The 26,395-nt window shown below is 41.2% G+C and overlaps 1 protein-coding gene across 24 annotated transcripts in view; it reads right to left on the minus strand.

Annotated features, from left to right (window-relative positions):
* Positions 1–26,395, minus strand: part of LOC127003399 (inositol hexakisphosphate and diphosphoinositol-pentakisphosphate kinase 2-like) — an 85,108-nt gene that overhangs the window by 31,744 nt on the left and 26,969 nt on the right. For 14 of the 24 annotated variants that reach the window (XM_050869996.1, XM_050869998.1, XM_050869990.1 and 11 more), the window contains 11 exons: positions 15,887–16,069; positions 14,251–14,391; positions 13,703–13,793; positions 13,334–13,488; positions 12,977–13,120; positions 11,940–12,041; positions 10,687–10,877; positions 9,995–10,189; positions 9,282–9,368; positions 6,724–6,912; positions 811–858 (listed from right to left, as the gene is read on the minus strand). In XM_050869996.1, coding sequence (XP_050725953.1) covers positions 811–858; positions 6,724–6,912; positions 9,282–9,368; positions 9,995–10,189; positions 10,687–10,877; positions 11,940–12,041; positions 12,977–13,120; positions 13,334–13,488; positions 13,703–13,793; positions 14,251–14,391; positions 15,887–16,069 — 1,526 coding nt within the window. The remainder of the gene's footprint in view (positions 1–810; positions 859–6,723; positions 6,913–9,281; positions 9,369–9,994; positions 10,190–10,686; positions 10,878–11,939; positions 12,042–12,976; positions 13,121–13,333; positions 13,489–13,702; positions 13,794–14,250; positions 14,392–15,886; positions 16,070–26,395) is intronic. The other 10 variants (XM_050870004.1, XM_050870008.1, XM_050870005.1 and 7 more) reach the window with 5 other exon arrangements.

Raw genomic sequence — 26,395 nt, forward strand, 5'->3', positions numbered from 1 at the left:
AAACTCACACATACTCGCACACACGCACACACCCACACCCACACCCACGATATAACACAAGATTGTAAGCAAAATCAAAATAAGACGGTTACATGTGGAAAAGTTTCATATACATTGATGCATGTATTACAACAGTTGCTTGTGAGGGCGAGGTGGTGCCAAGACATCACAGGCAGAGGTGCTCATCCCAAGTTACATAAAAAATATAAATATCTACAACTAGTTTAGAAGCATCTGTCTTGATCTGTGCATGCTGAAAAGTATGTATGGATGTATTTCATTCCTCCCCAGTACTAGGACAACCGAGATGACCCCCACTGTATATCATCAAGTGCATAAAACATCCAACAGAGTACATTCCCGCCCGGCATGAGCCACCAACAACAGCAGGAGACACACCACGAGGCAGACCCGAGTGAGCCGAAGCACGGGTGACCACACAGAGACAACTAAGGAGGCAGCAATTTAAGCCATACCATACAAAACCTGTGTGGTTATAGTAACCCACTGATATAAAATTTGCCACTGCCTTGTCATCCTAGAATAGAAGCAGTTATTGCATTCACTGAGTCACGGACATTGTGTGAGAGGCTGCAGCATTCCGTGACCAAAAACTGAGTCACGGTCTATCAGCACAAATAAATCACAGGCATTATGTAAAGGATGGGAAGAAAAGTTTAAAAAGTAGAGAAAAATCAAGTTCTTATGCTATCTTTCATCCTCTTTTCTGTTACCAGAACCACACAGCTTCATATTTGGTCTAAGATAACCCAAGTCAATGCAGGAAGGAGGAGGCGAGGACTGACTTACGTCATACAGCAAAGTTGTTCCTCTTGCAACCTGAGCTCCTTTAGAAAACTGTAGAGAGAAGACGGCAAACATTAACTGATGGCATCAACTGTATTCTTGGCCAGCATTAGGGTTGGGTCACCTCAGACGAGTAAGAAAATAAGAAAAATCTAAAAAATGTAGCTACATCTTGCAAGAGCTGTTTACTTAACGACAAACACAAGTGTGGCATCCTTGGCCAGAAGCAACGCTGAGCCCTCCCGCCTCCCAGGCTACTCCTGTCCTTGAAAATAATGTACTAAAACAAAACATAATTACTCCTTCCCTCCCTCTCTTTCTCTTCCTGCGTCTCAGGTCCTGAGCTAGTTCTCAGTCTGGCCGCAGACCACTTCATGTGAACAGCAGAATCTGTGTGGTCAAATCTTCCTTGTAGCTCATGTAGTTCTCTTGTTGTCAGTCTGTCTTTCTTTCTACCAACATTTGTCAGTCACTCCGCCATCATGTTCAACTGACTGGCCAAGCCTAACCATATTTCAACCACACCTGTTCCACAGGAACATCTTATTTTAAGTTTCTTCTGCTTTTGCTGCCAGTTCATTATTCAGTGTGGTGAGCGCTCCATCCCTGCTCAGAAATAATATTCATAAGCATAAGAATTTAATTATATATTCTTAAACTAATATCTTAAAGATGCAATTAAAAATAATAGCCTGATTAAAACATACAAAACGTACATAACATACAGACACATGTATGCGCACACATGGGTAGAGTCTTGAAGAGTTCATCAAGCTCACACCTCTGTACACTTCTGCTCCTCATGCCTTTCCTTCACACCCTGCCCCTGGCCATCACCCCACTGCCTTCCTCCCTAACCTCACATAAATGATGTCTCTAACCCTTCATAAAAGAAAGTAACATCTTTCCCGTAAACCTTCATGCCAAGCCAATGACATTCCCTCCATGCCCCAGGAACCGGTGTGTGAGAAACCTGCCGTGTCTCCGGCACAAACACCACAGACCTCCCAGGGAAGGGAGAGTTGGGAGTCGCTCTGTCCACAAAACACACAACTAATATCCCTCCTGTAACTTATCCCAGTCATGTCCTCAGGTCTGTGCCACAACAGCCATTCAATCTGACCTATTCATAATTTCTCAGTGTTTCTGCTCCACGATGATTTTTAATATTCTCCTTTTACAACCTCCATACTTATTACATTCCCTTTAAGCAGCATCCTTCAAACTCCATGAAGTTGAGTTGATTCATTCTCTCACATCAGTGTAGTAATAATTTTCTAAAAATCTACAAAAAAATCAGATTTTTCGAGCAAGTCATTTACTTCTCGTTTCATGTCTGGTGACATGAATTGTGTGGCTCAAAATCAATCAACAGTCTTGAGAGGAAGCATGTAGTGAGTGAAGATGCTTTAAAATGATACTGGAAATGTGTGTTTGTGTATTTACCAAGTTGTCATGGAAGCAAGCTACACTCATAGCACCCTGTCTCCAAATCTCAGTTTGTCAATTTTAGATTTTTTTTATTTCATTTCTTTTTTTTTTCTTTTTTTTTTGGGGGGGGGGGGCTTAACCATTTCCTTTTCAAGGTCACTCCAAGTGCAACACCTCACGGGGAAAGCTGTGTTTATTAATATCCCTCAGGCACCGTGCCTTCCTCCATATCTTACCATGACCTTTTATGTTTCCAGTGTCTCATGTACACAAGTCATCCTGTCGATCATTTCCATTTCCTTCACTGCCCTGCACACTGCATCAGATCTCTCTCTCTCTCTCTCTCCTCTCCAGGCCTTGAGGTGGGTGGCAGGTGGGCCTGGCCAGGGTTTGAATTCCAACAGCCTGGCCATTGATGACACACTCCTAACTGAACCTTTCATGACTCACTGAACAATGTGTCCATTAGCTTTACCTTTTTCATTTGTATTTTACATTTAAGGTCTAGAAATTAATTAAAATTTGCCTGTTTATGTAGTAGTTCATGCTTCCTCTCAACTCCAGGAAAGGCAATAAATGTGATGTTTAACTACTGGCTTCATGTCTTGGACTCACTGGTTTTACTTTTTTTTTTTTTATGGAGCCAAGAAACTCACTTCCATTTCCTGCTTCTCCTTCTCTTTTTTGATATTGGGTACTCTGTCTTTTGATTCTCATCCTACTGTGAAACACCTTTCCAAAATATAAAGCTTCTAGACTCCCGTACACTGGGTGCTCAGCCATCAAGCAGCGAGGCTTGGGTTCAACATTTGGTCAAGGTCAACCAGACAGGTCATCCTTCCTTGCTACAACCAGTCTAAAGAGTTTTCCTTTTTGTCTTACAGAATGAATCCCATTCAAATTTCAAATGATAATCACCATAAAAACACCAAATCTACATCATTCTTCCCATTTTAGAAATAAGGATTATTTTCTCTGCTAATAAATACTTTACCGAAAGCACTGATTGGCATGTTGTACTCAAACCCTTCAAAGGGAAACAAAAGGACCTCATTCAGATGGTGTTTGTTAGGAGTTTCCAGATCAAGCACCTGCCACAGCCTCCTGGAGACAGTGTCTCAGGCCAAGAACATCTATGTAATCCTGCTCATACCTTGGTCTTATAGTGTAAATTATACCCACTGGTCTCAAACAGCCAAATAAAAAAATATATAAGTATCCCTTGCTTAAAGCCTCAAAATTGTGGTTCACACACTGAAACACAGTGATCAAGTTTAAAGCCATATTTAGCACCTTGACAATGGTGCCAATAGCACCTGGGACACATTACTCCAGAACTGACAGATATATAAATCACTTAGTCTGTGTGCCAGCCAGTCTAGGAACAACAACATTATACTGCAAAGCTGTGAGCATTTCCTTGTTACCCAGGACTGCCTCAAGCAATGGCTGTTGATCTGTGTGCTGGTGGCTCTACACTCTACACTACAGGGAGGTGTGGGCAGCTTCTGCATCCCCACTCTTTTTGGGTGAGAGCAGACTTACAGTCCTGGGCCACCCCACCACCCACAGGACCAATAACACCGCCCACCACTAAGGGACCTTGCAGTAGCCAGTGGAAGGAAAAATAAAAATAAGACAGATGCTACTTTAATGTACATACACAAACTCCCTATAAATACACTACAAACAAAACACTTTACTATACACTATCTACAAAAGGAAAGTTAAAACTGCTTTTATATAAAAAATATATTCAGAAACTATACTGTGAAACAGAAACAAGAGGAGGATGAAGAATGGATCAGGGCCTTTCAAAGCAGTCTGTTTCCTGTCCTTTCCATTTTACAAAAATAATTTAAATTTCAAACATAAAATTCAAGAACACACAATCATGCATGTCTCAGTACAAAAACAAAACAAAACACTGATTCTACAGAAGAGGAGGAGGCCACAAGGAGTGGAGCTGGCCTGGAATATTTAGCTGGGGGGCCGTGTGTGACGTGTGGTCCAGGCACACAGCCCTTGGAATAATGCCTCTCAAAACATGTAACAGCTAGTAATCCTGAATCCTCCAAACAAGGAGGTGTGAAATCCTTGACCTAATGTCACAAAACCATCAAGTGATCACATCAAAACTGTACTTTATCGCAAAATTGTTCCCATGTGGAAAGGAAGACAGCAACTGACTTGAGTTGAAAACCCTGATGTATATAGTTATGTGTACTGTAGAGTGTACTGGCATCCCCCACGAGGGAGGGATGGAGAACACCCTGCCATGAGCCTAGAGACACAAGCACACAAGCACAGGGTCCAGAGGGGGCATGGAGGCTTGACGCGGGGGAGGCGGCATCACTGTGACGTGATCGGCAGAGCTTCATCTGACACCGTGGTATATAAATGACCAACGGGATGGAGAATCTCATCCATCATGGAGCTGCTGGGAGATAAAATTATGAAAAACTTGCTTCCATCTCACTTTCCTTCCTTAAAAACCCTGGCAAGTCTCGGTGAAAGCTATCAACAACACAATCTCCTTCATTACAGGGGTCAGGGATCCCCAACACCCTCCTCTAACTTAGGAACATTCGCTCATGACCCAGTGCATCCTAGCAGTCACTTGTCCGTGCTTCTCAAAATTTCCTCCAGGAGTCGGTGGATCCTATGAGTCAAAATTCTCAGCAGTGTGGTCAATGGGAGCCTCCCTTGGCAGACTGAATCCCCTATCATGTCACAACAATAATGCAGCCTCTGACCCTGAGAGGAACTTCTTAGGCTGCAGAAATGCCAATTACTTCAACAAATGTAACCTGTCCATGCTGAACTAAAGTGTGTGAGAAACATGGTTTTCAGTTTGTGTCATCGTCAAGGCTTCACCGTCACAGCTTCTAGGATAAACAACAGATTGGCAAACAAGTCATGAGGAGATGCTCTGAAAATCTTATGAAAAACATTGTTAACAGTCAGCTGGAAAGTGGTCAATAATACAGTTAAAAATGTCTGAATAACATACAAAGTCAAAAAATATATGAAATAAAGATCTGGACATATCATTCATAGTCAAACTGGAAAAGAATAACATTAACTTGGGCAAACACACAGCTGTAGAGTCCTTCACTGATTATTTTTGAGCTAGAAAGTAAAGTGATCAAGAAGTTAATTTCTAAAATAAGATGCATAAATAAAAATATGTGTGGCAGGATGATCAAATGTAAGAGTTGTATTGATAACATGATGCTTGTGTGAGGCTCCGTGGTGTTGAGGCTCACACTGACACACAACACCTGCCATCTGTGTGCTGCTAGAATATAGTTATAAACTTGAGCCTTCTTCACTCAGAGAAAAGAAAGTTACAATTTTTATCAGTATTAATAAAACATGACTCACATCAACTTGAGAAGATGGACACAAACATAACAATAAAACATTAACCTGGTAGCAGCAATGGGCCAAATTTGTGGCTTTACCGTGTAGCAGAGACGGGCCAAATTTGTGCCATGATATAAACCCCCAGAATAGATGATACATAATCTGATCACAAATGTTTTGATATATGTTATGAAATGGTTTGTGTGAGTGATGATTTTTTCTCATTTTTCTCACTTAGAGGGACCATTAAGAAACATGATCCCCGCTGCTACCGGGTTAAGGAAGACACACATGGGTAGGGTACAATTGGAAAGAGATAGAGATGAAAAAGAGATGTTGATAGAGAGGGAGACAAAGAGACTGTGCCTGCTAACTATCCTGTCTGTCTCCGGTGATGATTTGGTGCTGAAATTACTTCTTATCCCTGTTATTCCTTTCCTTTAGTTACATAAAAACATCCTCCTCCTTTGTCCCTCCCTTGTCTTTCATTTCCAACCTGTCAAGTTCTTTCTTCCTCTCCTATCGAGGCTGAATTGTCCCAACCTTTTTCATTCTTCTCCTTACTTTACTTCTTTTTCTTCATTTAACGTCATTATTTTCCCTTGTGGGGTTGGATGGTTCTTACTTTACTGTCACCGTCTTAGTTTCCACATCCACGTCTGCTAACTGAAGGGACTCTGTTTGGGTTTATATCAGTCTTTTACTTTCCCTTGACACCCTCTCATGGATCTCAGTAACACTAATAATATAATCTGTACGTATAATATATTTTCCTGAGGGGGGAACACTCCACACCTTAATTAAACCATCCCCATACGCTATAATGACAACCTAACATAAAAAAAATATATCTTCAAATAGTATCTCTTTCACTTTTCTATTATATGTTGAGGTGAACATTTTTAGGGGCTGAGCTTTTTGCATGTTGAATCTAAATGTATGTGTGTAGGGGGCGAGAGGGTGAAGGTGCAGAGTAAGGAGAGTGGGTGGGAGGGTGAGGGGGTGAGGGAAAGATCAGTTGGGTGGGTACAGAGGCACACATATCACAGTAGGTCACACCAGGTTAAGGGTCAACTCAAGGTCAAGCCCACACGACACACACGACAACTCACTCACATTTCAAGGACACTTTTGAGCTGCTCCAGTTTGCCTTTCTTCTCCTCTGTCTCCGGATCGGCGCGCTTCTGTTCGATCTCCCCGAGCAGTGACCGAGCAATGTCCAGCACCTCCTGTAGCTGCTTGGGCTTCTTTAGCTTCACGTGGCCGTCCTTGTACCCGTCGTATTTGGCGAATAACGCAAAGAACCTGGGGATAGATGACCATAGTACTGGAGTGAAGGATAAATGGCAAAATGAGGGAGATTATAATAGCTCAAGATGGCAGTAAATAGGTGGTGTGAATATGGAATGCTTAAGTAATTAATGAGTGGTAACTTGGGGAAATTATGATGATTAGGTTGGAGTTACGTAGATATGAAGGATGCAAAATTATTAAACATGGGAGAACGGCAAATTGGCAAAAATTATAATGGTTATGACAGTAATAAATAGGTGACATCAATATGGAATGCTCAAGTGATGAATGAGTAGCAAAATGAGAAAATTAAAATGATTTGGAATTTCGGATGGAGGTACAAATATATGAGATGCGACATCATTAAAAACGTGAGATTAACAAAGTAAAGAGTGTAAGGATTTTATGATGATTAGGATGGTGATGCAAAGACACTCAGGAAGCAAAATTACTGAAAATGTAAGATAGCAAAATAAAAGTGTAAGGATATTATGATAATTAGGAATGTGGTACAAAGATACCTAAAATACAAAATAATTTAATAACTAAGATTAACAAAAAAATAAAGTTTAAGGATAAGGATTAACCCTTTTCATCCGTGATGCAGACGTCGGCGTCACAGTATGGAAAGGGTCAAGAGGAAATGCAAGAGGATTAATCCTCTTCTAAACCTCTCAATCCTCCTCTAAATTCCTCTTAATCCTCTTCCCTTTCCTTTCAAGAGGTTTAGAAGAGAATTAAAAGGATATGGAAGAGGATTAAGAGGTTTAGAAGAGGACTAACCCTTTCCATACGGTGACGCTGTCGGACGCCTGTCGGACACCGACGTCGGCGTCGCCGGAGTGAAGGGATTAAGAGGATTAATGAGTGATGGTTGTGTATTCACCTACATGCCAAACACACAAGACAAGTTTCTTCCACGTGTCTTGCATATCAATACGTACTCTCAAATCTCAGTCACATCACATCCTCTCAGGGGTGTTGCCAGCTCCTCCCAGTGGCCTTTCTCCACAGCTTTTACTTTTATCCTTTCTCAAAACAAATACATCCAATGCAAAAAGTTTCTCATCACCAGTTATCTCAATTCAGTAAGTCACTCCGTTAGAATTATTTATGATTAACCCGGTAGCAGCGACGGGCCAAATCTGTGGCTTTACCATGCACCAGCGACGGGCCAAATTTGTGCCATGATATAAACCCCCCAAAATAGATGATGCATAAACTGATCACAAATGCATTGATGTATATTATGAAATGGTTTGTGTGAGTGATGATTTTTTTCTCATTATTCTCGCTTAGAGGGGCCTTTAAGAAACATGATCCCCACAGCTACCGGGTTAAGATGGTGGTCCCTAACTCTCACTTCACGACCCATTTCTCAGAGTACATTGTTGAATCTTACCTCTCTCACTCCTTTCTGCATGCACTCCTCATTTTTTGTATTTTCACATGTCTCATTCGCTCTCTACTTCCTCTTGCTTTCCGTGACATGCTTTCTTAATCAGTCTCACCACACACACTCTTCTCCTTCTTCTCCTTCCTACCACAGAAATGAGAGAAGTGTTTGGTCATACAAGTGTTCGGACCTGAAGTTCCTCCCTCCCTTCTTCCCTTCGTTACATTTAAATATACTACTTGAACGGAATGAATGTGAATGGATAGCTTGATAGTTTGAGGAGAGTAAGTGTGAAAGGAAAACTAAGGGAATGCAGATTATTTAAAATGCTAAGTATGGGTCATGATAATATTGGTTCTACTCAGATTAGTGTTACAGAATGATGACTTTCTTTCGTTTCGGTGAATGTAAATGGACAGCTTCATAGTTTGAGAATAAATGTGAAAGAAAAAGTAAGGAAAGGAAGCTTATTCAAAATGTTTAGTATAATAATAATGATGATTCTACTCAGCTAAATGTTACGAAATGAAAAAGTGTGAGAGAAAAATTAAGGAAAGGAAGCTAATTTAAAATGCTTAGTTTAGGTGATAATAATAATTTTTCTACTCAGCTAAATGTTACGAAATGCAAAAGTGTGAAAGGAAAGTTACGGAAATGAAGCTTATTTAAAATGCTTAGTTTAGGTGATAATAATAATTTTTCTACTCAGCTAAATGTAAAGTGTGAAAAGAAAAGTTACGAAATTTAATTTAATTTAAAAGCAGTATAGGTGATAGATGATTAGTTACGATGTTTTTTTTTTTTTTTAAAAATATAAATAATAAATCAATGCAAAAGTGTGAAAGGAAAGTTACGGAAATGAAGCTTATTTAAAACGTTTAATATAGGTGATGATAATTTGAGTTCTATGATGTTTTTTAAGGGGAAGCTCAAATAATACAAATCAAACTAATCAGCAATGGTGGGTTGGCTACCTGATACCTACTTTGGATGTCTGACCTCCATCTTCATCTTCTGCTTGGGCGTTCTGTCTCCGTGTCTGATCACCGCCACAACGCACCGCAGTTCCATCCTAAGGGGGGATGGAGAGAACGTGCAATAATGTATTAGTGAGTCACTGAAACTTAAGTATCTACCATTTTTGTATGCTCATGAAAAGACAACTGAATGTAAAAGAAAAATTAGTCTCCTCTATTTATTTATTTTTATTTATTTATTTTTTTACAAAGGAGACAGCTCAAAGGCACAAAAAAGGAAACAATAATAAAAAAAAGCCTGCTGCTCGCTGCTCCTAAAAAGAGGTGGCCGAAAGAGGGTTCAATTTCAGGAGGAGAGGTGTACTGATACCCTCCTCTATGGTTATTATATGTTCAATTAAGGAATAAATCTAATGCCAGGGAAAGAAGCTCATGCAAGTAAAAAGCATAAAAGTTGGTTCCTCACAAAATTTCACGGGAAAAACGTGGTCAATATTTTTTTTTTTTTTTTTACTTTTCAGGAGTACATAATTTTATGAGGTCATAAAAAAATAACTAAACATCATCATCACCATCAAGGGATCAGACATTCGATAACTTTTCCCGTCACCATTTTTGTTGGAGTAGTAGTTTAACTGCCTTGGATGGTACACACAAACAAACACACAGCACACACTGAGGAAAAGCAAGCTGGGTGAAAAGCACAGCAAGAAGGACATACATTTTGCCGAAGGTGGTGGGCACGAAGGGCGGGTCATCCAGCTGGAAGGGGATGGCCCAGGGGAGGTGGAAGGTGGGCGCCAACTCTCTGAGGATCATGTTGCCCAGGATCTTGGCACAGTCGTCGTAATATTTACTGGAGTTTTTGACGAAGCTGAACCCGTTGACATCACACACGTAAGATTTGCCGTTCGCTCTGCAGGAGAGGAGAATATTCAAGCATTAGTATATTACATGATCCAGCAAAACAACACAAGGACATCTGCAGAGCCATATAACCTTGACACTCTTATTTTATTTTTTTTACAGTAAAGGAAGCAGCTTACAGGCAAAAACAAAAACAACAAAAACAGCCAACTAAGCACCACTCCTATAAAAGAAAATAGAAATGAGAGGCTACAAGAGAGACTAATTTTGGATGGTAAAGTGTCTTCATAATTTGCCTGACACAACCAAATGGATTCTCAGAAGGATAACAAGACATAACATCTGACACAACACGGCTACTACTTCTCTGCAATATGACTTAACAACAGGGAGAAGAGTGTATGATTGCCAAGACTGGGAGAGACTCATAGCGTATCCAACCCCATAAGGGAATATAAGGACATTAAAGAAGAGGAAGAAGACAAGAAGTGAAGAGAAGATGACATAGCAACAGAAAACACAACACAGCTTTCGTCACCTCCTTACCTTAGCAAATCAAACCCGCACACGGTCTGTTTGAAGGCCAGGCACACTTTCCTCGCAATCAGCTTCTCGGCGTTAGAGAGGATGACTGGGTAGCGCACTTCCTTCCCTTCGCTGTCCCTCTCCACCTTGCCGTCCAGCGCTGGGGACTTTCGCGCCTCGGCATGTGCATAATCGGGACCTACTGTGTACACCTGCAGGAGGAGAACAGAGAAGGGAGTTAGATTAGGATCAGTATTAACCCGGTAGCAGCAACGGGCCAAATTTGTGGCTTTACCATGTAGCAGCGATGGGCCAAATTTGTGCCATGATTTAAACCCCAAAAAATAGATGATACATAATCTGATCACAAATGCTTTGATATATATTATGAAATGGTTTGTGTGAGGGGTGATTTTTTCTCATTTTTCTCGCTTGGAGGGACCATTAAGAAACATGATCCCCGCTGCTACTGGGTTAAGAGGAATAAATTTAAATTGGTCCTTAGAATGTTAGATTAGGATTAGTACTTAGGGAGTTAAGATTAGGATTAGTACTAGGGAGTTAGATTTAGATTAGTACTAAGGAAGATAGATTTAGATTAGTACTTAGGGAGTTCAATTAGGATTAGTATCTAGGGAGTTAGATTTCGATTAGAACTAAGGAAGATAGATTTAGATTAGTACTTAGGGAGTTCAATTAGGATTAGTACTAGGGAGTTAGATTTCGATTAGCAATAAGGAAGATAGATTTACATTAGTACTTAGGGAGTTCAATTAGGATTAGTACTAGGGAGTTAGATTTCAATTAGTACTAAGGAAGATAGATTTAGATTAGTACTTAGGGAGTTCAATAAGGATTAGTATCTAGGGAGTGTTCAGATAGTACTTAGGGAGTTAGATTAGGATTAGTAGGAGCAGGATTATTACTACTGGGAACGACTCATGACAAAGATGGAAAAAAAGCAAATGAAAGGTTTATACTCAGTGAAGTGGGAAAATGGATTAGAGATACAGTAGACCCTCCATGAAGCCCATTTTTATTTTTTTGTATTTTTTATTAACTTACAATGTGCCCTTGAGCTGACCCCCCCTCCCCCTAAGGGTCCCGAATCAATAAATCCCACTGAAATAGCACTTCTATTTAGCATGAGTTTCTTTGGCACCTATCTAGCGTTAAGTAGAGGGTCTGCTGTGCCAGGAGACCCTATTCAGTGCCTAGACCAGTAATGAGGCTACCAAAGTCCATCCCAGGTAAGAAAATCCTTGCGTGCTCACCTTAACATCTGTTCCGTCTGTGGGCATGAAGTCCTCGTAGATGTAAGAACCTGTTTTCCTTACTCTGCTCTCCGGGGAATACACACTACTCCTGGAACCAATCTGCAGAGGAGAAACACAGGGGGTGAATATGAAGAACTTTAGTGTCATGGTTCCTTTATATTCCGAATACTGCATGTCAGATATATCACCGAGTGGCGTATATTCATGAACATATGCACTTCCAGCATTCAAACTCATAGTTTTTCTCTGAATACACATTCTACTGCTACATTCAGAAATACTGCTGATTCTATTCCCAAAGCAGTGATTGGCAGACAAAGGTTGTTCGTGCAGACTAATAATTAATTCTTTCCTCAGACAGGTTAGTCTTGGCAGGCCAAGGGTCACAGACAGCTTCCTTGAGGACTGTATCAAGGAAGTGAAAATCATATTTTGGATAGTAATGCCATTAATGCAGAGGACCAAGGGTTTCTTTTTGCTAGCTTCCATACTGAACAATGCCTGGTTGTGACGGATGAACTATGCCTGATCATGGTCAGCCGAACAGTCCTAGGACGTCTCCAACATGATTCTAATCCAAGGAACGATTTATTCACCCTAAAAACACAGGGTCTGGGCAATGGACCGAGTAGCAAACATGGCAGACCAAGGCAAACACATTGATTAAGGGGGTTGTTATTCATCTGACAGGAGTCTTTAATCCAAACAAATGCAAGTGTTACAGGGACAGTAAAGTGAAGAGTTGTTGGGGGTTTCAAACAGGGGTTCATAAAGGAGGTGAAAGAAGTGAGTGGTTTCAATTCTGTTGCAGAACTAAACTCCTCACCTGTAGTGACCCAAGAGGTCATGTCACGTCTGGTTGTTTACAGCATGAAAGGTCAGGTGAGGCTAAAAAACAAACACACAAAACTACTGACATCAAAAACCTTACACCCTGTCCTTGTCACTACATCCTCCTCCTGACCAAGAAGTTTTCAGCCTAAACCATCCTGACATGACATGACCTGCCCTGAGTCACTTCAGTGGTGGCTGACCTCCACTGTTCTCTCTTCTCCATCCTTCCTAGACCCCAGCTGGAAACACACCATGAGTAACTGCAGTGCTGGGTTGAGGAATGAGTCGAGAATGATCACCTTCACTATGCCAAGCAGATGGTATGAGTCTCTCTCTCTCTCTTTCTACAATAAGTCAAGAAATTTAATGCATCAGCCACCAACCAACCTACAAACAGATACAAAGAATTACTGCACCAACTTGTAAACTGTAAAATCATAAAATCAAAACTCCAGGAATAAGGGTGGCACTAAGTAGGGAGCCAGTCCTGGTTTCTGACTCGGCAGGCAACAAAATAAAGACACTGCCACGCGCCACTCACCCACACGCCGCCCTACCTTTCGGAACAGCCGCTGCGACCCGCCCCCCGCCGACGTGGGGTAGTAGATGTAGATGTTGTGGTCCTCGGCTGACACTGGCTTTTCCACGAAGGGTTTGTTGAATATGACGCCGTTAACCTCGACATGGTCCTCCCCCTCTATTAGCTCCCGTTCTGTGGTGAGGAAGAGAACGTAAAAAGGTTGTGTATAAGACCAAGGATAGTATTTTCAGACACTTTCAAAACAAATAATCGCAGTTTCAGCCCCTGCAAAAGCCTTATCAAATGTGGGTGTGCAAACCCCGAATGTTTTTAGAATAAGGACTCAAGACTCGTATTTATATTAGTTTTCTCAATGGCAATTTAATAGCTCAAATGACACACTTACTTGATGGGTCTTTTGAGTCTCTGTCCAGGATGGCAAAGCGTGGCAGCTCGATGCCTTCCCTCTGTAAAGTGTTGTACACCACCCGCCGATCCTGTCGTCATCAAAGGGAAAAGACTTTCAATGTAATGAACTGACACCTGTGCTACACAAGAGTACAATAAATAACTTGAGTGAAGAAAAACACATGCACATAAGAAAATAATTGCTCATCACACAGAAAAATAAAGAAAAATGTTATATTCACTGTTATATTCACAAAATAAAATGACAGTTATAATGCCTATTCAACATTAGACCAAAAGCAATATGCATATAAGAAAAATTCAACTGCTGGAAAGTCACACTAGAAAAATAATAAAAAATTATAATACACAAAAATATAGAAAACTAAAACCTGTGACAAATGTAAAAAAATAACAATCCAAGAATGAGAAAAAAAAATGCATTAAAAAATCAAACACTGAAGGTCTCACAAGAAAAACTATGAACAAAATCCTGAGAAACCCGACTGACCCCACATAGGAAAGGTCACACCCACGGCTCCCTACCTGAAGATCATACTGTTTCTCGAGGTCATTGATGATGTAGGGCTTCCTGAGGTCCGTGTACGCCTGCGCCTTCTCCAGCGGGAACCCTTTGGAGTGGAAGCTGATGAGGCAGTCACACAGCGGCCACTTGTCAACTGGCTCCTGGGGGGGAAGAAAGGACGGGGGACTGATGAAGATTTGAAGCTCGTTTTTATTTTCTTCTATTTTTTTATTAATCTTTTTTTTTGGGGGGGGAGGGGGGGTCTCTTTTTGCTTTAGTGTGAGCAAAATCTGAACTGCAATGTGTGGTCAATGATATAAGATTTCTTGCACATTTGAACTATTCTTTTTGGTTCTCTTCTTGTCTTAGTGGGAGCAGAATCTATACTGCAGTGTGTGGTCAATGACATAAGATTTCTTGCACATCTTAACTATTCTTTTTGGTTCTCTTCTTGTCTTAGTGGGAGCGGAATCTATACTGCAATGTGTGGTCAATGACATAAGATTCTTGCACATTTTAACTATTCTGTTTGGTTCTCTTTTTGTCTTAGTGGGAGCGGAATCTATACTGCAATATGTGGTCAAAAATCCTATCCATCTATTTCTATCTATCTATCTATCTATCTATCTGTCTGTCTATCTAACTATCTATGGTTAATATTCTCAGACACTTTCAGCTCTCACAATCAATATTTTCAAAGGCCACAAAGGAGACTAAACAGGTTCCCACAAGTAGGTTTCAAATCACCATAGAGTCATCCACATCCGTATCCATCCACACACCTTCAGAAAACTATAGAGAAATAAATAACTCAGCCACACAATAAACGTTAGAATGAATAGATGAAGAAACCACCAAGTCATTTTCATCCTATCTATCCACAGACCTTCAGAAAGATATACAATAAACGCTAGAACAAATAAACGAAGAAATCATCCAAAGAGTCATCCACAGACATCCACAGACCTTCAGAAAGATATACAATGAACGTTAGAACAAATAAACGAAGAAATCATCCAAAGAGTCATCCACAGACATCCACAGACCTTCAGAAAGATATACAATGAACGTTAGAACAAATAAACGAAGAAATCATCCAAAGAGTCATCCACAGACATCCACAGACCTTCAGAAAGATATACAATGAACGTTAGAACAAATAAACGAAGAAATCATCCAAAGAGTCATCCACAGACATCCACAGACCTTCAGAAAGATATACAATGAACGTTAGAACAAATAAACGAAGAAATCATCCAAAGAGTCATCCACAGACCTTCAGAAAGATATACAATAAACGCAAGAACAAATAAACGAAGAAATCATCCAAAGAGTCATCCATATCCATCCACGCACCTTCAGAATCACATACAATGAACGCAAGAACAAATAAACGAAGAAATCATCCAAAGAGTCATCCACAGACCTTCAGAAAGATATACAATGAACGCAAGAACAAATAAACGAAGAAATCATCCAAAGAGTCATCCACAGACCTTCAGAAAGATATACAATGAACGTTAGAACAAATAAACGAAGAAATCATCCAAAGAGTCATCCATATCCATCCACACACCTTCAGAATCACCTACAATGAACGCTAGAACAAATCAACGAAGAAATCATCCAAAACGTCACCCATATCCATCCACACACCTTCAGAATCACCTCCTCTGGGAAGATGACTGTGCGGATGAACTCGAACTCCTCCAGGCGGGTGAGGATCTCCTTCATGGGCTTGGATCCGGACTTCTTCTCCATAGCACAGATCCCAACCACCACCTGCTTGACCGGCTGCCCGTCCCCCTCCTCCCCCTCCAGCATCTCCATCCCGTCATTCTGTGGGAGAGAGAGGTGTCCTGCTAGAGCCTATAGAGGAAGGAGAAAAAGAATGAAAAAGAACAAGAATAAGAAAAGAACAAAAACAAGGAAGAACATGAAAAGAACGAAAACAAGGAAGAACAAGAAAAGGACAAGAAAAAACAAGAACAAGAACAAAAACAAGGAAGAACATGAACAGAACGAAAACAAGGAAGAACAAGAAAAAGAAAGAACAAGAACAAGAAAAGAATAAAAATGAGGAAGAACAAGAAAAGAACAGGAAAAAAGAAGAAAAAGAACAGGAACAAGCAAAGAACAAAAACAAGGAAGAACAAGAAAAGAACGAAAACAAGGAAGAACAAGAAAAAGAAAGAACAAGAATAAAAATAAGGAAGAACAAGAAAAGAACAGGAAAAAAGAAAGAAAAAGAACAAGAAAAGAAGAACAAAAATGAGGAAGAACAAGAAAAGAACAGGAAAAACGAAAGAAAAAGAGCAAGAACAAGAAAAGAAGAACAAAAATGAGGAAGAACAAGAACAAGAACAAGACTAAAAAGAAGAAAATAATAACAAAAACAATAACAAAAACAAAACAATAAATCAAAAACAACAACCAGGTATGTACACACTCCCATCAATAAAGCAAGACGAACAAAATACTCCATCATTCATCCAGGTGTGTTAGTAATTAAGCTGTGTTAGTATGAGATGCACAGGACACGTCGAGGCCACACATGGATAAGTAAACAGTGACAGAAGGATCGTGTTACATAATGCATACAGGTAGGATACACGTGTACCCAAATGACACACACACACACACACACACACACACAGTCACACGCACGTTGCTAGTCTTTCTAAACACGTGGACTGGGTGACACAAGATTACATACATTGATTCGTTCTCCCGTAGATACATGATAAGCTAGACACACAACGACCCCTGGCTGATCTCTTTATTATAGGGCAAGTAATACATGTGATTCGTTTCCCAACCACTAGGCTACACCGCTTCACTTATATTGGTCTCCTCCCTAATTCTTCTTGTTCTTATTTCCTTGTCTTCAACCCTTCTTTCTCGTTCTTCTGTTTCTTCTTTTTCTCCTCTTTTTTGATGACTTAATAACTTCATTGATTGTTTCTCTGTAAAAAGGTGGTATGCTTTGTAGGTGAGTGCGTGTGTTACTAGAGGAAAAACAGGTGCAACGGTACACTGATATTGGTCTTTGAGGGATTGGTTTTGACAGCTTAATAACCTCACTGATTGTTTCTCTGTAAAAAGGTGATATGCTTTGTAGGTGAGTGCGTGTGTTACTAGAGGAAAAACAGGTGCAACGGTACACTGATATTGGTCTTTGAGGGATTGGTTTTGACAGCTTAATAACCTCACTGATTGTTTCTCTGTAAAAAGGTGGTATGCTTTGTAGGTGAGTGCGTGTGTTACTAGAGGAAAAACAGGTGCAACGGTACACTGATATTGGTCTTTGAGGGATTGGTTTTGACAGCTTAATAATTTCACTGATTGTTTCTCTGTAAAAAGGTAGTGCTAAGGAAGAGTGCGCTTAAGTTACTAGAGGAAAAACAGGTGCAAGGGTATCAAGGTGTGAAGATGATAAGTAGGCGAGATTAGGTGATTTCTTTTTCTTCTGAGTTAGTTTAAGAGGAAGATAAGATGACGTACATGAAAATATGAATAAAGTCATTATCGCATTATTTTTAAACACCCTTGATGAACTTTAGTCTCGATAACTATTTATTTTATCATATAGAAAGTTCCTGCATCCTCCCCTTCCTTTTCTCATAAGCTTTGTTGTCTGCATTTCCACGTTTTCATGTCTGGTCATTACGCCATTCTTCTTGCTATTCCCTCACTTTCCTCCTCACTCCTCGCTGTCCCCTTACTCTTTCCTCCTTTCTCCTATATTCTTTCAATTTTCCTTTCCACTCTTTTCTCCTTCCTTTCCATTCTTCTCCGTTGCCTTACATACGAGCATGCGGTGGCGGCGAAGTACAGCGGGCGGGGTTCGGCGTCGGCACTACACGTGTTCGCCGTATCAAGACGCACCAACAAAAACTCACGGGTGACTTGACTTCTTCGCCTCTTCGCCGCGTGTTGCCAAGGCTAATGATGATGATGCTGACTGTTCCTTGGACGGGGCGTGGCCAGGGCAGCAACACCGACAGTAGCTCCCAATAAGTCGTGTGTTTGTTGCTGTTGGAGTGGAGTCTGAATACCGATGTTCGTATCTTCGTAAACATATCGGGGTCCCACTGCGACTAACTCCCAAGGCCACAGAGAGGATTAACCGGGATTTTATGGGTGATTTTCTCTCGTTCAAGGTTCAGAGGTCGTGTAAAACTATCACTAGGATCACAAAATAGGAAAGGGAAAGGAGGAATGGGAGATGAGACCAGAGGGGAAGAGAGATGATGATGAGGGAAGAAGGGAAGGGAAGGGAGGAGACAGGAGGGAAGAGGATAGGAAAAATAGATGAAAAGCCCAGCAAGGTAGCAGTTAACTTCTACGAGAGGCTTTTCTGACGGGTGAACTGAGTGATTTTTCCGTTCAAGGTTCAGAGGTCGTGTAAAACTCTCACTAGGATCACAAAACTCTCCATGAAAAGCTCAGAAACAGCTCCGGGAGGCTTTCAAACTGAGTGATTTTCCGTCCAAGGTTCAGAGGTCGTGTAAAACTCTCACTAGGATTACAAAACACTCCATGAAAAGCTCAGAAACAGCTACGGGAGGCTTTCAAACTGAGTGATTTTCCGTCCAAGGTTCAGAGGTCGTGTAAAACTCTCACTAGGATCACAAAACGGTCAATGAAAAGCCCAGAAACTTCTACGAGAGGCTATTCAGACAGGCGAACTGAGTGATTTTTCCGTTAAGGTGCTAAGGTCGTGTAAAACTATCACTAGGATCATAAAACACTCCAGGAAAAGCCCAAAAACTTCTACGAGAGGCTATTCAGGCGGGCGAACTGAGGTGGCAATAGGTTGAAAGACACGGGCTTTCAGAATACAAATGTCAGTCTCTCTCTCTCTCTCTCTCTCTCTCTCTCTCTCCGTTTTTCCTCCCCCGCCACCCACCCCTGCTCCCCCGTCGGTCCGGTTAGGCAGGTATGGGTTGAAGCCCCCCCCCCGCCCCCACGACACAAGGGCGCCCTCAAGGATGCTTAGCAGTTATCCCCCCACCCCCCACCCATTGCACGGCCGGAGGAAGGGAAGATAAAAAGTTGCCTTCGATAAGCTCAAGGTTGGCATCGAGATAGGAGGAGGAAGAGGAGGAGGAGGAGGGAAATAAAGGGCGTCACGTGTGTGTGTGTGTGTGTGTGTGTGTGTGTGTGTGTGTGTGTGTGTGTAGCTGACGGGGGCGACGTCCCCTTCTCTTTATTGGCACTGATCGGAGTTCCGAAAGAGGGAAAGAGAGGGGAGAGGAGGGAAGAAGGGAGAATAGAGGAAATAGAAGGTGACGTAGAGTGGAGTGGAGGAATGAAAGATGAAAGCAGAGACAAAAAGAGATGAGAAGGGAGGTGAAGAGGGGGAAGGGGAAGCGAAGGAATGGGAGGTGATAGAGAGAGAGAGAGAGAGATAGGAAGGAGAGAGAGAGAGAGAGAGAGAGAGAGAGAGAGAGAGAGAGAGAGAGAGAGAGAGAGAGAGAAAAGAAGCTGGGAGATAAGACTAGAAGGGAAGATGAGGGAAGAAGAAAGGGGAAGGGAGGAAACAGGGGGAAGGGGAAAGAAAATGAAAGAAGGGAGGGAAGGGGAGAGGAGGAATGGGAGATGAGACTAAAGGGGAGGAGAAAGAAGATGAGGGAGGAAGGGAGGAGATGATCGGTAATGGAAAGAGAGGTTAAGGAGGAGGTGGAGGGGGGAGGTGGAGGGGGGGGGGTGGCACGGGGCGGATGCGTGGCTCTAGCATGGGTGGATGAATGCTGAGAAGGGGAGAATGCGGGTGAGGGGAGGGAGAGGAAGGGAGAGGAAGGGAGGGGAGAGGAGGGGAGAGGAGGGGAGAAGAGGAAAGTAAGAATCAAGAATCACATGTGGCCGAGTGTTGTTGTTGTTGTTTTTTTGTTTACTTCGTTGTCTTCTTCCTTCTTGTCTTCTTGGTGTTTTTCATGTTCTTGTTATTGTTCTTCTTCTGTTCTTATTTCCTTCTTCCTCTCTTCCTCGTAATTGCTGTTTTTATTCTCCTCTTTCCTTTTTATTTTTTTTTACTCCCTCGTCTTCTTCCTCCTCCTTCTCTTCTGTTCTTATTTCTTTCTTCTTTCTCCTTTTATTTCTCGTAGTTGTCGTTTCTTTGTTTTCTCCTCCTTTTTCTTCCTCTTCTGCTTCTTCCTCTTCTCCTTTCCTTCTTAATTGTTGTTGTTTCCTTTTTCTCCTTCTCTTCCTCCTCCTTTTTATCTCCTTTTTTCTACTTCTTCTTTCTATGTATACTTCTTCCTCTTCTCCTCCTTTTCCTCACAATTGTCACTTTTATTATTCTTCCACTTCCTTTTGTTCGTCTTCTCCATCTTCCTCTTCCTCTTCTCCTCCTTTTCCCCATAATTGTCGCTGTTTAATTATTCTTCCACTTCCCTTTGTTCCTCTTCTCCATCCTCCTCTTCCTCTTCTTGTGGGTCATCCGGCAAGCACACTCTCTTCCTTCCTTTACCTGCATTCATTAACATTCAGAAGGTGAGTGTCTCGGTCTGCCACACACACCAATAGGCATCGCGCACCTGACTCGCCTAATGATGTGTTCCTTAATATATGTTACTAATGCTGACAACGTGTTCGTAATGTTAATTTGGTCATGTGCTGTTGATGCTATCCTTCTGCACTTCCTCGTTCATATATCTTTATTTATCTTATGTTTCTTATATTCTCTCTTGTATGTTTCCTTTCAACTTTTTTTTTTTTTTTTTTTTTTACTGATGAGGTTCTTCAGCTCTTCATGATGCTTTCTTTTCTTTATCTTTGTGTATCGTATGTTTCTTTTTTTCTTTATTTTCTTATGTTCTTGAGGTGTCTTAGGCTCCTTGTACGATCTTATATACATTTTTTTTCCTAATTTTCTTGTTATCGCAGTATCTTACTTTCCTTATATTTTATCATGTTTATTTTCTTCATTGTTCTTAGGTTCTCTATATTTTTGTTTCTCATGATCCTGATATCAACACGTTTTTGGTGTTCCTATTTTCTTGTTCTTTTTCTTATGTTCCTTATGTTCTTGTACCTAATCTTCATGTTCCTAGTACCTCGATGTTCCGTTCCCTATGATCCTGATGTTCTGTTCCTTGTAATCTTGATGTTATGTTCCTTATGATCTTGATGTTCTGTTCCTTATTATCTTGATGCTATGTTTTAAGGCTCTCGATGTTCTTTTGTTCCGCTGTTCTGTCGCTTATGATCTTGATGCAATGTTCTAAGGTTCTCGATGTTCTTTTGTTCCGCTGTTCTGTTCCTTATGATGTTGATGCAATGTTCTTAGGTACTCGATGTTCTTTTGTTCCGCTGTTCTGCTTCTTATGATCTTGATGTTATGTTTCAAGGTTCTCGATGTTTTTTTTGTTCCACTTCTGTTCCTTATGATTTGAATGCTATGTTTTAAGGTTCTCGATGTTCCGCTGTTCTGCTTCTTATGATCTTGATGTCATGTTTCAAGGTTCTCGATGTTCTTTTGTTCCGCTGTTCTGTTCCTTATGATCTTGACGTTATGTTGTTGTTGCTATTGAGTTTCTTATGATCCCGATGTTTTTTTTGAGTTTCTTATGATCCCGATGTTTTTTTGAGTTTCTTATGATCCCGATGTTTTTAAGTTCTCAGCGGGGCGGGTGGTGTGGCCTTTCTAGCGGGCACCAGAGCGAACTTGAGACCGCTCACCTTGCCTCTTCCTCAATATTGCTTCCTTGTGTCTTCCTGAAATTGCTTCCTTATTAAGACCTCGTACTTCCTCTACGCCATTCGTCCTTAAAAGGTTGTACTCTTTCCCAAGATTTTTAACCCTTGAGAAAGAGGAAGCGGAAAGTTGGAAAGTTTCGTTTAGTCGGAGCAACATGTGGTCATATGCCGGAGAGAGACGGGAGGGGGAAGGAATTATAGGAGGGAACAGACCCCAGGAGACGGGATTTTTTTTCTTTTGTCTTAATATTCCGTGATGAAACTCCTTGATATTGTTTCTTATTATTATTGTGACTATTGTTTAGTTTTCCTTCGACTTGATTAGTTTTCCGATAGTCAAGAATCCGATATTTTGTTCATTCTTCGACTTTATTACTTTCAAGTTCATCCCAGTTCATTATTTGGTTTCTTTTTTCACTTAACTAATGCTAAAATAGTAAAGAATCCGACATTTCGTTCTTTCTTTGACTCAATTATTTCCATGATAGCTAAGAATCCGCTATCTGGTTCTTCCTTCAACTTAACAACCTCTAAGATAATCTGAAATCCGGATAGTGATTCTTTCTTCGCCTTAACGACTTCTAATATAATAAAGAATCAGATATTTGTTTCTTCTTCTACTTTTAAGATAATCAAGAATCCCTCACTTGGTTCTTATTTCGACGTAGCAACTTCCAAGATAACCAAGAATCCCACATTTGTTTTCTTCTTCGAGTTTACTTCTAATATAGTCAAGAATCCGATGTTTGCTTTTTTCTTCTACTTTTAAGATAATCGAGAATCCCTCATTTGGTTCTTTTCTCGACGTAGCAACTTCCAAGATAACCAAGACTCCCACATTTGTTTTCTTCTTCGAGTTTACTTCTAAGATAGTCAAGAATCCGATGTTTGCTTATTTCCTCTTAAGATAATCGAGACTCCCTAATTTGGTTCTTTTTCTGACGTAACAAATTCCACGACACTCAAGAATCCCATATTTGTTTTCTTCTTCGAGTTTACTGCTAAGATAGTCAAGAATCCGATGTTTGCTTATTTCCTCTTAAGATAATCGAGACTCCCTAATTTGGTTCTTTTTCTGACGTAACAACTTCCACGACAATCAAGAATCCCATATTTGTTTTCTTCTTCGAGTTTACTTCTAAGATAGTCAAGAATCCGATGTTTGCTTCTGTCCACTGCTTTTAAGATAATCGAGAATCCCTCATTTGGTTCTTTTCTCGACTTAGCAACTTCCACGATAATAAAGGAAGATTACACTTGTTTTCTTTCCTTCGAGTTAACTTCTTCCCCCGATCGCCACGAATCCGGTACTCATAGACGAGGGAATTAAGGTCGGTATTATCTGACGTATCCTTCTCTCACATCGCCTATTTCCAATGGTCAAATAGGGGATCAATCGGGTTCTAATGTGCTTTTCTTTAGGTTCAGGGTACAGAAGAAGGTTCAAACTACAACCAGGGTCACAAAACTACGCCTGGAAATACCCTGAACTCCTACGAAAGCCTTGTGTGCTTGGGCGCCGAAATGTTTAAGAATATGACCCTAAGTTTATACCCATTTTCCTAAGTGTTGCGTCGTAGTACCACATATAGGACGCGCAATTACGTGCTACCCTAACAATGGACGAGGGAGGGGGAGGGTACACTACGCCACACACACACACACACACACACACACACACACACACACGTGGAGGCGAGGTCATTTCCATTAGTAAACATTGAGAAAGTCAGTCAGTCAGGTAACCAGTTAGTCAGTCAGTCAGTCAGTCAGTCAATAAGTCAGTCAACCAGTCAGTCAGTCAATAAGTCAGTCAGTCAGTCAGTCAGATAGTCAATTAATCAGTCAACCAGTCAGTCAGTAAGTCAGTCTCAGACGCTACACTAGACAGACACAGAGTCGAACGGGGAACACCCGAACGACCTTTATACCAAGTGGCCAAGGACACCTACCTTTACTCAGGCTCCCCCCCCTCTCTCTCTCTCTCTCTCTCTCTCTCTCTCTCTCTTGGTCGATCTCCCGTGACACAAATGCGACGTGCCAAGGACATAATTATTGGATGAGGAGGAGGAGGAGGAGGAGGAGGAGGAGGAGGAAGAAGAAGACATAAGGCAGTTAGATTATGCAAGAGAGGAAGATGAGGGAAAGGAGTGACAGGGGAGGAGAGGAAAAAAGAGGAATATGGAATAGGAGAAAAGAAATAAGGAGGAAGAAAAAGGATAAACAGGGAATAGGAAGAAAAAGGTGAAGAAAATATAGGGAAAAACGAGGAATAGGAAGGAAGAGATGAGGAGAAAGAAAAAGAAAGATCAGAGAAGAGAAAGACAAAGAAAGGTGAGGAGGAAGAAAATGGTAGAACAAGGAAGAGGAGGAAAATAAGGAAGACAAACGTGAGTAGGAAGACCCGTGACTAGGGAACCAGGAAGACTCGCGTAAGGTCACGTAGGGGGGAAAGGAGGAGGAGGAGGAGGAGGAGGAGGAGAAGGAGGAGGAAGAGATATTGGTGAAACGTGGGAAATGGGGAAGGGAAGGTGGAGGAAGGGAGGTGGAGAAGAGGGAAGAGATTACATCATCGACAGGAGGAAGAAGAGGAGGAGGAGGAGGAGGGGAAGAGATGAAAGGAGGAAAACGAGAAGTGCAGAAATAAAAAAGAAATTCGAAGAGGGGAAGAAAAACACAAATAAAAATAGGAAAAAAAAAGAAGAAACAGAGGAAGATTAACTGAGAAAGACAAAGACGAGGAAGAGGTTAAAGAGGACGAAAAGAAGAAGAGGAGAAGGAGGAAGAGGAAGAGGAGGAGGGCAGAGGGTGTGGCTTCAAGAGGTGGTGTGACATATCCAGAAGGTGATCGGTGTGACGTCAGAGAGGTGTGACTTTGCAATGGTGAGAGGAGGAGGAGGAGGAGGAGGAGGAAAGAGGTATACCTATGTCTTACCCTACTCTATTTGGCACCCTCCTCCTCCTCCTCCTCCTCCTCCTCCTTGCTTACTTCACCTGTCGCCTCTTCTCCTTAACTTTCCCTCCATATTGCCTCCTCCTCCTCCTCCTCTTCCTTCAATATGTGGCAAAAGAAAGATGGGGAAAGGGAAAGGGCGTGCAATCCCTCCTCCATTCCTCCCTTCCTTTCTCTCACACTCCCCCTTCCATAAGAACATAAGAACGTAGGAGTCTGCAAGAGGGCCCTCCCCTTTCCTCTCCCTCCTCCCCCTCCCCGCGTGCTCCGGGCTGAAGGTCGCAAAACAAACGCAATTCATCGTGGAAAACTTCGGCTTGACTTGGTGGTGCTGCTGGTCATAAAAACTCGCCTCCCTTCCATTAAGAAAACGAGGACAAGCAAAGAGATCATGAATGTGTACACGTATAAATAAACCTGGACGGAAATAGGTTAGAGAAAATAAATGAATGAATGTATGTATGTATATGCGTAAATAAATATAGACGGAAGTAGTTCAGTGGATAGGCTATAAATAAATGAATATGTATACGTTAATTAACATAGGCGTAAATAAGTTAGTGAAATTGAATGAATAAATATGTCTGGTGAATATTAGTCGACTGAATAAATAAAAAATACATAATGAAGTGAACTAATAACAAATGAATAGACAGTGCAATTGGATACAGTAAGTTCCGTATGTTTATAAGAAGAATTAATGAGGAGAAATATATACATACATACATACATACAAACATACATAACTTACATACATACATACATACATACTCTCCTTGAAAATTAATACACAAATATATACATTACATACAGCTACATGCTCTGAAAATCAACACACACACACACACACACACACACACACACAGACATTACTACACATACATACATACAGACAGACAGGAACACACACACACACACACACACATAACTATACATACATACAGACAGACAGACAGGAAGGCAGACACACACAGACACACATAGATACGCACTCTCCTTGAAAATTAATTACGTTTAGAAATAGAAAGAAAGAAAAAGGGTCAGTCTTATCATATCTACGAGGGTCGCCAGAATGTAAACAAATTCTCGCGCGCATCGCAACAAAAAGACGGGCTGCTATATACAAGACTTCACACAATGCGGAACGGACACAGAGAGACAAAAGAAGCGAGCAAAAAGGGCAACACGCCAAACAATAGAGCCGATAATTGTCAACCACCCACCCATAAAGGACGCCAAAGAAAGAACGGTGCGATAGTAACAACGATATGGCTGTTATTTGTGCCACCGTAAAAAAGGCAGAAACAGTAACTAAGAAAATTGAGAATGGAGTTAATTTGTTCACCCATAAAGGACGTAGAAATTAAATGAACAGTGCGATAGTAACAACGATATGGCTGCTATTTGTCCCCCCGTAAAAAAGGCAGAAACAGTGAGGAAAAAAAGACAGACAGTAGAGCTAATCTGTCCACTCGTAACGGACGCAGAAAAAAAGAATGGTGCGATAA

The sequence above is a fragment of the Eriocheir sinensis genome, chromosome 25 (assembly GCF_024679095.1).
Source record: "Eriocheir sinensis breed Jianghai 21 chromosome 25, ASM2467909v1, whole genome shotgun sequence".
NCBI lineage: Eukaryota > Metazoa > Arthropoda > Malacostraca > Decapoda > Varunidae > Eriocheir > Eriocheir sinensis.